The sequence below is a fragment of the Pholis gunnellus genome (assembly GCF_910591455.1).
Source record: "Pholis gunnellus genome assembly, chromosome: 14".
In the NCBI taxonomy this organism is placed as follows: Eukaryota; Metazoa; Chordata; class Actinopteri; order Perciformes; family Pholidae; genus Pholis; species Pholis gunnellus.
Genome location: NC_136541.1, coordinates 21464279 through 21477025, shown reverse-complemented (window position 1 = coordinate 21477025; position 12747 = coordinate 21464279). Strand labels below are relative to the sequence as shown.

General features: G+C 39.2%; 1 protein-coding gene across 1 annotated transcript; it reads right to left on the bottom strand.

The window, feature by feature from the left end:
- Nucleotides 1-4285: 4285 nt before the first annotated feature.
- On the bottom strand, nt 4286-11981 carry LOC306706126 (phospholipid phosphatase-related protein type 5-like; the record flags this gene model as incomplete). Its single annotated transcript, XM_079173036.1, has 6 exons — nt 4286-4315; nt 4625-4759; nt 6991-7167; nt 7336-7586; nt 8746-8878; nt 11778-11981. The coding sequence occupies 6 exons, from the start codon at nt 11979-11981 to the stop codon at nt 4286-4288; spliced, it is 930 nt and encodes a 309-aa protein (XP_079029162.1).
- Nucleotides 11982-12747: the final 766 nt, after the last annotated feature.

Sequence of the window (12747 nt, the reverse complement as noted above, 5' to 3'; positions counted from 1 at the left end):
AAAGCATTGGCCCTCATTAACCCATAAAGACTTAACCCAAGTGCTGCAGTAAGAATCAACAATGTGCTCTGCAGTTGTATCCTGAAAGGTTGTCATTGAATAAGTATATCACTAACTGTAGCCAAGACAATTACAGCTAAAACAAAGGCTTACAAACATTTAGACCAACAGTCATTGACTGAACAACTGTTGTTTTCTGTTTGATTTGATTTTGCAGCAATGAAAATACATCTTGGATTGTTGGATCAGTTTAAGGGTAAATTAAAGGGAAATACTGACAAACTGTTTTGAGGGGACGGCTGTGGCTCAGAGCGGGTCGTCTTCCAATCAGAAGATAGGCGGTTCGATCCCTGGCTCCTCCAGTCCATGTCCACGTGTCCCCAAAATTGTCTTTGTAAATGTAGGTGTATGCGTGGATGTGGATGCTTAGTTAGTCCTGATGGACAGGTGGCACCTTGCATGGTAGCCCCTACCATCGGTGAATGAATGAATGTGAATGGGTGAATGGTGACATGTAGTGTTAAAGCTCTGGTCAGACAACTAGAAAGACGCTGTACAAATTCTGGCAACTGGAGACAGACTTGAACCCAAAAGCACGACAACACACAAACTCAGGTTCAGGTAGAAGTAGTTTACTTCAAAGTTAAAAATCCAAAGACAAGCAAAGGGTCAAACCAGGTAATCAGTCCGTGTAGCAAACAAATCCAAAATCCCAAAGACAGTCAAAAGGTCAGGAATGGGCAACAACAACAGGAGTGAATAGGCAAAAAAACACAAGACAAATTGAGAGAATAAACTGTCTTGAACTAACCGATATAAACACAGAAGGACTAAAGAGGGAATGGGCTGCAGGTGAGTAGGGGTGGGGAAACTCAGGTGAAGGGAATAAGGTAATCAGAGGATCTAAGATGACAGGAGAATTAAAGGCAGGGTCAAAACAAGGCATGACAGACTAAGTTGTGACACATACAAGTCCATTTACCATTCTATACTCCCTTGGTTTGATTGTGAATGTAAAGTCAATTGTTGTTCCTAAAGATGTGTACATTTATAGAAACATCTGATGTTCCGAAAGAAAAACTGATGCTTATTGCTTATAATAGGTTGAAAAGTGTATCTATGAATAAACTAGATTATTTTGAATAAACTCATTATTGGAATGCCCCAAACACATCTTTTAGTTTTCAATAAATAATGTATTTAGAAAATATGTTTTTTAAATTAATTTTAAGTAAAGGGACTGCTGAATGTTTTCCTTCGTATTAATTTGTTTTGATGATAATGTGATACCATTTTTTATATTGGGTCATGCCTGATTGTAAACCTTTATTATCATTATTATTCTAATTATGCAAGTGTTTGCTGGGGGAGTTCTGGTACTGTCCGACCCTCAAGAACCACTTTCTGGGAGAGCAGAGCAGCTCTGAGTGAGCTGAGGTGAAGTCGCTGCCTCCCCACTAACCTGTCTGACATGTTACTGACACTTGCTTCACGATCAGAGCACAGAAACTCAAACATGACCAACAGAAAATCCACAGAAGAAGTCACCATACCACTGCACTAACTAAGTTATCTCAGTAAATTAATGGAACACCATGTATCTATTCATGTATTATTATCACATGTAAATCAAATATTCAGAATGAATGTGAGGCAGGAATCCGTCATGACAGGTACAGGGCAACTTGAGTCAAGGTCCTACATCATTGTGATACAGTATCTATATTTACACCTGTACACATAACACCACTGCTCATACAGTAGAGTCAAATAGATGTTCATATTTACAGTACATAAGGCTACTGCATTCTTTTTTTTACAGAATGCACATCATACCAGCTGATGAAACCAGGTTGTATCATCATTTTGATCAATAGCATCTGAGATGACAATTTTTAAAGTTAAAGTTCTGCCTGTTTACATACACTACTGTGTTCCTCAGTTGCTCTGCTTCCAGTGCAGCTTATTTTAAGTAGAGATTTTATCCAATCAGATTTCACCTCTGTGTCTCTAGGGAAGAAGAGAGGCCCCAGGCCTGCAGACTCACCAGTGCCTCCATGTGCAGGTTAAGTGAATGGGGACGATATTGTTGATTGACGTAGTCTTCAACCAATCAGATCTTTAGTTTGAGATTCTTAGACGCGCCAGAGCGGCCTGCAGGCCTACAACTACGTCAGCATTACTGCAGCTCAGAATCCAGGTGCAGCTCTGCCACAAGGTGCATAGTGTGCTGTGATTGGTCAGTGGGCGAGCACGTGACTAAAGTGAAACTTATGCTTGCTAGCAGAACTTAGGTTGTAGCAGTCAAGTGGAACGATATGGAAGAAATTATGGCAAATTATGTTTTTTTTACCTCGCTTTGTTTTTTTAACATCAAATGGTGGAAGGAGGAGGAGAAACGGATTTAGTGGCAGAGTTACTGGGAACGCTTTTCTCAAGAAGGACATTTCCGAACAAACTGGACATAGTAAGAAATGACCCCACAGCTAGCAGCCCTGACCAGCCAGGAAAAGGATTTGTATGCAGCGTCGGAGAAGCGTTGCACATGTTATGGCTGTGAATGTGTTTCATTTTAACTGAGCGTCGGTACTTTTGGAGAGACTTGAGTGGATCTACAACTCAACGACCACGTTAGCAGGGAAACAGCTCCACAACCGCGGCCCACCCTTCGCCGGTCCACGGCCGAAGACGGACAACCGGCCAGCGGCGGAAGACCGACGACGACCGGCGAAATACAACTGGGGAGGCTCGACTGTCATCACTGGCGTCGATGAATGGAGAAGGACTTCTTACTGGAACTGATGTACTGGGATTAAACTCTTTGTCAGCAAAGAAAGGAGGATAGACAACATTTGGTAAGTGAAGTTAGTTTGTTTACCTCTACTGTTACTCCTGTTCATTTGTCTATCGTGGCGTTTTTATGAATAATATTTGAATGGCTCGTGCTCGTGTGGTGGAATGCGTGGATCCGCTGCAGGTCTGCTGGATTGATTTGTTGCTTTGTTGTCATATAAATATATGCGACTGCTCTTGTGAGTTTGTCATTGTGTTACATTGATTTGGACTCTATTGTCCGGTAATGACGCAGCGTCCCGTCATGCTCGTATTCATGTATCTGCACTCTGCATTTCGTGTTTTGTTGGTGTTGAGCTTCATGTAACATTTTATTTCATTTGTCAAATGTTGCAGTGTTATGTGAATATGCGGCTTTTACACGAAACAAATAATAACCCGTAGCTGTGACATCATAATGAGGTTATTAGAAGTGTAGAACAGCACTGAAGGCCCAGGTATAAAATCCACGGCCCGCCACTGCTTTTCACAATAGAACAAACTAAACGAAAGAACTTAGACATGCAAAAAATGACAGAACAAAGCTATATATAACCAACAGCATTATAACGTAAGCAATACAACAACCATCTTGAGATGATTGTGCAGAAGCTGGACGTGTTCAGCTGTTGGAACATAGACTGCCTACAAGCACTCTGCTGCCAGCTGGAGGGAAACTATGACCACTAACCACATATACAGTATATAACACACATGCAAGTAAATTATTCTTCACAGTTTCTCTTTAAACATATTAAAACTTATGGATAACTACTATATATAATAGGAACTCATGGTCCACAGTTTTTACAAAATGCCATATTATGTAGTGACAACTGGTTTACGTCAATTACGTCAACTGATTAAGGCCTTTGCACACCAAGTCTATATTTTGCTGTCCAAAACAGCAGAAAATGTTTTGTTAATTTTTCTGAATTTTTTGGCCTCCATCAAAAGCAGAGAGATTTGTTTGACCACTTAGAGCCACCATAAAAACAACTCTCTAAAGTGGGATCTGATACGCTAATACACTTCATCTCCCAGCACAAAACACTTTATGACAAACAAAATAATATAGAATACACAGAAAATGTAAGGATCGACGGTGGCAGGGGATTTCAGAACAGGGGATGATGTGAACTGATCGCAAAACAAAGGATGTACGAAAGATCAGACGGTCGTGATACTCTAGGCAGCTAATCAATGCGTCTTGCTAATGCCAGTCATTCATTAGCCCTGTTTTGGACTAGCGCTATCCATTTAACCAATACATTTTCGCAACAAATAGATTTAAATACACATCAACCTCATTGTGCAATGTTTCTCTGCATAAGAATTCATATTTCATGACGGACTAAAATAACGCAAAAGACTTTGTGTGCAAAGGCCTTAGATTAAGGTGGTAATGATTGATTCATTTACAAACGCTGCAAGAAACTGCTGGGGGTCATAGTCATGTGACTTCTGTGCAGGATTCTGGGTTCTATAGGAGCAGAAAAGAAGAACATTTAAAAAAAAAATATTATTGGAATTTGTACATTCCTGCAGAATATTGAGATCTTCTGTATTTGAGTCGTCCCGAATACAACAGAATCGCCCAATTGTCAAGAAACTGTGACGAGTGACACTCTCTTTGCTGATGGTGTTGTTGCTTTTGGTATCTGTACTTTCAATTTAGGTCATGTCAGAAAAACAAATATGGATGTATCGTTATTATATTTACAGACTGGTACATTGTGAACTAAAAACCCAAACCGACTGTACATGTGTAAACGTGTAGTGCGTAAGCTACCTGTGTGACCATGTATTTGTCACTGGTTTCCATGACGTGGTTCATATGTGGTTCATCAGTGTCAGCTGTGCCGGCATCTGAGGGACTCTGAGAAATCACAGGTTTCTTTTTAAAATACTGAACCACAAACACCACCTAGAAAGAGAGAAAGAACAAGAGACATCGAGTCATTTCAACCCTTTCAAATGATTTTTTGCAGACAAATCAAACAAACAAAAGAATACATCTGTATATGACAAGGAAAATATGTAGCCAAACGCAGTCATAGGACAAAAGACTAAGCCTAACACAAAGAATGAAATAGGTGGGCGTATACTTTTGAGCTATTGAAACAGAGCTCCCTCATTTTTTATATATTGCTTTTGTGACCCAGTTTTTTGTCCCCGCCAACACTGCCGTGTATGACTTGTTACACAAAAGAGGATTTCAAGTTCATTCAAGCAACACCAACTTGTGTGCAGTGTGTTTGTGTGTCCTGCAGCAATTTAGTCCATTAGACCAGTTTTCCATGAAGGAAATAGGCTAAATATATTTTGCTCAGTAACATAATGGTGCACAGAAACAGAGCAGTGGTCTTACCCTCTGAAAGGAGGCTCTAGGATCCTCTGGTTAGTATGAAAAACGATCTTAAAATGTAATGTATGTGAGGGAAAGTAATTCATTTGAAATCAATACTGTTATCAGAGTTCAAAGAAGTTACAGGATGTAAGGAACAGGGTACTTACTGTCTGTCTGCTGGCAAATGCAAGGGCTACAGAAAGACTTGGTGTTGATGACTTTTTATTCATTTGACTGATTCATCAATTTTATTTATAGACTTATTATCTCTGCTAGGCATTAGATCAATTCGGATGTGTGTAAATGTGTGCGTGCTGTCTGTGCTGTCCACGGATAACCTTGCATAGTATTGGACCCTTCAGCCTAACATTTCTTTGTGCTCATTTGTTGATTATGACCTCTTTTGGTTTGCAATGATTCACAATTCTTGAAAAACATATTTTATTGACTGCTTTATACCGTCATTGCCTGCTGACTCCCCACTCCTTGTGGCTTCAGTAGCAAAAGGCACATGTTGGCCTTTGCCATGGCTCAAAACTTGACAACCATAGAAAACTTTGGTCTCATTTTGAATGTGATTAATTCTTTACCCAATATGCTATGAGTTCAATACGAGCTGAATAAATCCCTGTTGTTGTTTTATTTGCCGCCATCTTGACGATAAGTGAATGAATAATTAAATAAGTAAATCTAAACTAATATGCAAAGTTCCTGGTTCCAGTCGTATATTTACAAATGTTTTATATCCTGAAGGAGAGTCTTTGTTTGTTCTTTTACATGAATGAATGCCTGAGAGGTTTGTATTTAACAGTATATGGTTTGCATCTTGCAATAAATATTGATATGTTCTTGATCACTTTGTGTTGTGTCTATTTGCCTTTTCTGTTGAAAAATTATGGGTTTTGAGGCACTGATGGCCTTTCAATGTCATTTATAAATGCTTTGTAAGGCATAAATAGTCCTCACTTTAGATGAGGTCACACAAAACACTTTACTAACGAGTAGTAACTACCTTAATTAATCATGAATTAACCATGAATTGCAGTAATAATATGCGTTTATAAAGAATATATTAACATAGTCCTTAACCATAAATCATTATATCTATATATATATATATATAAATGGATGAATAATGTACATCTAAATAACTTCTTAATCATTTACTTACACTTTATAAATGATCGTATTAATCATCTACAACTCCTTAATAATTGGTTTGTAATATATATAATACTTCATTTACAAATGGGGAATCTATCATTTATAAAGTATGGAAACACAATCATGAAACACACAATAGATGAGCTTATAATCAAGAATAAAATATTTATAACTGTTGTTATGAATTGCATACTAATGAGTGTTAATGTAGGAACAATGCTTTATAAATGATGAATTAAGTGTTTACTCATACTTAACTAATGCTTCATAGTGTGTAGTTATTATAAAGTGTTACCCTTCTCACATATCTTTCAACTTGAACTCTTACTACTACTAACTTCTGCTAGCTAGCTTCAGCTTCACAACAGTCATGCTAGCCCACAGAAACGTGCAATGACAGTTGTTTTTCTTGGCCATTGGGTTGTCTCGTTACAGAGACATCTATATCACTGTGTGGCCTTAGGGAAAAAAGTTGCAAACAACAAACAAACAAACAAATCAACAGTAAGATTGATCATGAAGGTGACTTCAATGGTCTAACTATCTTTTAATAATGATATGCATAATGAAGCTCTGAAAAGTCTTAGTGTTATTAGATTAATGCACATGTGCTACCACGGATCATAAGAGGCATAATAACTCACCAGAAAGACAGCGATAGCTCCCCCGATGGCTTGTCCAGCAATGACATCACTCCAGTGGTTTCGATACTCGGCCACTCTGTTGATGGCTGTTAGCAAAGCAAGGCTGACCAATGAGAGGCTGAGGAGGGGGCCAGTGAGACGACCTCCTCTGGAACCGATGCAGGACATGATGTACATCTGGAGAGGACAGTCATTTTATTTCTGCGACACTATTCAGAAGCAGCTGTATGGTGAGTTCAGGCTTATACTCTCTTTAGCCGTGGTGAAGATAACTGGCATTTATTGATCATTTATGCTAGTCTATGCACATTTCCAGCACCTGTTACATTAAACAGAGCCACTTACTGCCAGGTAAACAGCTGTATACAGACTCAGTGCAGCCTCTTTGGAGGGGAAGGTCTTCCTGGCTCTCATGATGTCATCAGGGTCACCAGTGCAAGCGTCTGATTGGCTGACAAAGTGCTGTGTGTCCAGGCAGCCGAGGGCAGTGTAATTGGGCTGGCAAACAGACAGGAAGTGAGGGGCCAGACATCCTGTGACCAGCTGACCTGCGTTGACAAAGATGTCTGTTGTGAACAGACCGAAGACATACACACCTACAAAGAAGCATACACAGATGACAAGATGATACAGTGTTAGCTTGTCACTTTCTATTGCACACAAATGTGTGTATAAATGAAATGATTTTTTTCAAACACTTGTCATTATAACGAGAAAAGAATCATGGGGACTTTTTTCTGCTAACAACCGCACATTTCAAATGCAAAAATGCAGTCGTACGCTTCCTCTCAGTGATGACGCAACATGAAAAAAATGTAGTAGTGTCTGAAATCGCAATTTACTCAATTTATTAGTTAATTGCTGAGTGTTTGTTAAGTAAGGAAGCATTTTTTGTGTGGCTTTTTTATAGTAGACATTTTGACCTGTTAGCAGGACAAGGTGTATCTTATGATTATCTCATTTACACATGTATAATTACAAATAACGTAATTGTGACAAGATGATGCACCTCGTTCTTATAACTGCTCGTTTATTGCATCATTTTATAACAAGTAGATATGTAGTTATAATGACAAAGCATCTCATAAAATGGTCCTTTATAACAAAGAATGTATCTTGTCAGAATGTGTTATAAATCAAAGAACACCTGGGAAATGATGAATTTGATGTTTTGGACTGTATGACAGCATTCGCTTTTCTACCAATAAATGAAAAACCTGTACTGCTTACGCCAGAGAAAGCTGGCCAAAACCAGAGGATGACTACAATCACCACTGAATGACACTGACTGATTAAAAATGATTCTCAGTATGAAGCACGTTTTATTGAAGCTACAATGTGTTGGATGGGACCACATGCTCCAAACAAATAAGGGGCAGAATTTCACCTCTACTACCTTCCATCTGTGTGTTTACTGTGTCACTAACCAGGGGCTCTATGGCCTGTCTACGTTTTGGTTATTGTATTAAATCCAAAGTGGCAGAAACCAGAAAACAAGTGGGATTATGTTATGTTTTGGCAGGGGCTAGCTGGTTAGCATGCTTATTTTAGTAGATATTTCTGCAACACAATACATAGCGTCAACACTATAACCTCTTTACAGGCAATTGATAATGTTAATTTTTTAATTAAACAAAAATTCTGTCCAGATCTTTGCACCTTTAAACCACCAAGCATACAACATTCTGATTAATATATAACTAAATGTCAGTGTAGGTTTAAGTTATTTTAGCATAATATTTGTGATGACATTACCAAGGAAACGGAAAGTCCTGCGCACCATAGGGTTCACGTAGCAACAGTCCCCCATGACAACAACCTTCTCCGGGTCGTATAGGTTGTTTGAGTTGTAGTGAAGGAGGAAGATAACAAGCTCGACACCTGAAATCTGAGAAACACAATGAACAAAGATTACTTTTGGATTCAAATACTTAGATTGTTGAATTGTTGGAATAAAGTTACCAGTGCTGCTGTAAACACGCAAGCTCATTTTCATACCCCCTGATTTTCAGTTTGTCCCCCATTATATCTTACCAGTGTCAAATGTCCAGAACAGAAATAGAATCCTTCCCCTAAAAATCACAACCTATGCTCAGGAAATCTATAGGTTTTACAGGAGTGTTTGCCATTCAGATGTGCAGTCAAAGCAGACACACAGTATGTCTACCAAGAAACAGAGATCAATGAGAATTCTAATACAGGAGTCAGCTATTAAATACCATTATATATTATAAGATTAATAATTATAATTGATAATAATATGTTCATTTCATTAGTTTAATATTAATCATGTAACTATCTGTAGTCTCTTCTAGCCCGAAATCGATTTTAGCGTGTCGTCCAATGCACTTATCAGGAACGAATATAATGAATGTTATACACGTTATATACACAATTAAAGAAAGAAGTCTGGGCTACAAGATCATGCAAGCCATTTTTTCAAGCTCCAAACACAATTCTACATAACTAAAACAAACAACTAAAAGAATTATCATAATATCAGTCAGATTTCGCCATGAGTGAGCCGACTCCGCACTCCCAACAGAAAGCTACAAGCTAACATGGAAAACCGAGAAAGCAAGCCAATTCTACACAGATTCCGGAAATATCTTCAATATGTCTCTTCGTGAAACCATTACAGAGATATGAGACAACAAACACCAGAACCACAAACCGCTTTATCGATTATTATCAGAAACGCAGCTCACCTTTCGCTGTTTTCGTGAAGACAAAGGATAAAATCCCGTTTTCTTTTTTACAAATATCTGTTCTACGGATGTTCTCTTTGTCATAAATCTGTTTCCGTGGGTGTTATCTAAACCAGGGAACCAGGGGTGGGGGTTTGACTTTCAGCGTATCGGATTTTACGCTTCACAAGGGACGGCGCGTTTTTGATTCTGACTGGCTAACAGTGCTTTCAGTCTTTTCCACGGCTCAATCTTCTAGACTCTGACGCGTCGAAAGAGGTGTCAATCACTTCATTCGACCAATGGGCTGCTGACTTACAGGTCCGCGAATACACAGAGGAACTGGAGTCAGCCAAACTCCATGATGACAGAGACACACAGAGAGGATTCTGGCTCTCAAAATGAAGCCAAACTGCTGTCTTTGCATGTATTGAACACCATTAGTGATAAAACAAGTGAAATATATACTTATATAGTATAGAAAATTAAAATGGAACAGATGGTTCCAAAATGACCATTTCTTTGACCTTGCCTGACCTCTCTGTACTAAAACCTCTCTAATTTTGTTCTGCTTCACTTTATCAAAGTCAAACTTTCCAGAGAGACTGTTCACATATTCAGCTATGATTTCGGAGAGGTTTAAACTCTCAGCTGGATCATTCAAAAGAGATAATCATGCTTTCAGTGCTTTTCTTTTCAGGCGAACCTGAAACCTTTCAATTTGAGCTGTGTGCCATCTTCATTTACTCTTAACCAGCAACATATACACTGATGTTTACATATCTGAACAAATCTCACAAGTATTACCTTTATTATAACATCAAAAGTATTAAAATAATCCTTGTAGTTGCAGAAATACACTCTTTCTAGTATGGGTATGCAATTTTCAAGCAGAGGCCTAAAAATAGGGCTAGGGCTCAACAGCAAACTATTATTTGTTTGGCCACTTTGGGGCAGCACAATACCTATAAACACAACATTGACATATTATCATAGTTATGATAATTACATGCCATTCTCCAACAGATGCTTTCTGACTTCCCCACCTGTCAGTCACCTGACTCCCACATGCAGCCACTCCCTTCTGCCATGCAGTAACCCTTTCACCACCATCACCTGACCTTCTCCGCCAACCTGCTCCCTTTCCCTCAATAGTCCCTTTTCCCCAGTTAGTTGCCACATTGACAATCTTGCTTTGCACCTTTGCTTTGAGGCCTTGGTTACCTGCACCCTGAGACCTGTAACCTGTACCGGTGTCTCTGCCTGCCTGCACCTTTTCCCTGTCCCTATCAGCGACTTCTGATTGGACTTTCTACCCATGCCAGTAAGCGTTTGTACCTACACTGTTTTTCTGTAAAACAGCTGCCTGCTGCTGGACCCCTCAAGTGGCAATACACATGTTTTTTGCTTTAACATATAATTTTGAAGTAAATGTGGATTTCATATTGTAATGGCTATGGAATAATGACATTATCAGCGTTTAGATTGCTTCCCTGTAAGCCTCTCTTTCACTTTGCAATTCTGTCTGCCCCCGGGTACGATCTCCTGGGAAAATGAAGTCTCTATTTTAGCACTGACATCGAGGTTTGGACTTCAAATTGGGATTCTTTCTGTTGTTTCTTACCAGGCTGCTAACAGTAGCCATGTTGCTAACGCTACCACTGGCAGCCAGAAAATGAACCAGGAGCATAGAAGCAAAGATGAGCAAGACACAAACATACATCTCTCTCTCTCCTTTTGTTGAAAGGTTGTCCGTTGCCACTTTAACTACAACAGTAAAGTTGCAGGCCTTAAAGCCAAAACAATGAGATGAGAGAGGCTAAAAGGCTCCGTAGAGCTGGAGACAATTGGTTGTCACAGAGTGCAACAGACACATCAGGAAAATTCATAGTAGCGTATTTCAATTCATAATGAAAGAGACCAGGCAGGAATGTGAAAACCTGAAATATAAAAACATGGAAGTAATGTTAAAATAAGATTAACATGTTTGACTGGGAGCCTATCTGTATTCCTCTCTCTTGCTCCCTTGACAGGAGCATCCCTGTCTTCATCACAGTAAAAAACAAACAAACCCTGGATTGTGTTTAAATCTAGACTTACCAGTACAACAGGCAGTCCACCCACCACAGAGTACAGTATTACTGGCTGTAGGCGGCTGTCCTGTTCAGGTCCAGGATCTGGTTTAGTTAAAGTCGGGTCTCTGCAGATGAAGCCCTGCTGTGCCGGACTGAAAGTGTCCGTGAACTCACAGTAGTAAACCAGCATCACTGTAGCTGCTAGAATCACCACCTGAAAGTAAAGCATGGTGAACTCAATCTCCGGCAATCTGATTTCACAAGGTACTGGATACTGTTACCACGACGATGAAGAATCCAATTTATAACTTCCAAATTTGCCAATATCCTGTTTGTGTCGCAATAATCCAGTCTTACTCATTCCATCTTAATACCACCATGATAATAATGCTCATATTCCATTTTGTAACAAATCTGATGTACAATCCAGGATGCTCCAGTGCAAATATCAAAAACACAGATGTTGGTGTCCCTACTGAAGATGATGATGCTTTGCCCCTCAAAGACAGAAAGTTGTTCTTCTTTTCCTTTTCTGTGAGTGAGAGGGAAACCTTGTTCTTCCGCTCCTGTGAATTCCCTGAATCATCTGACGGCAGTGAACCAGGAATGTCATTCTATTTCACTGAACACTCTCTAAAGAGCAGCTTGCAGTATACTGAACACAAGCTCCCATCAGTAGTCAGGAGAATTAGACACAGTGGAGGACAGACAGTGTGAGATTAAAGACTGGTTTCACAGGTTTGATCAGAGTTTTTTTAAAACGGTCATTTAAAAAAAGAAAGCTGCGTTAAAAGGCGGGTCCATTATTATTATTTTTTTAGGTTTGTGGTGTTCCTTATGTATTCCGAACATTCACATTTTGGTCGAACTACATATTTTTTAGCATCTAAATGTTATTTCCTCAAGCGTGTCTAAAATCGTCATCCCACATGACCTGATGAAGGTTTCTGCATGATGACACTGTATACGGTATATATACTGTACATCCTTATAGT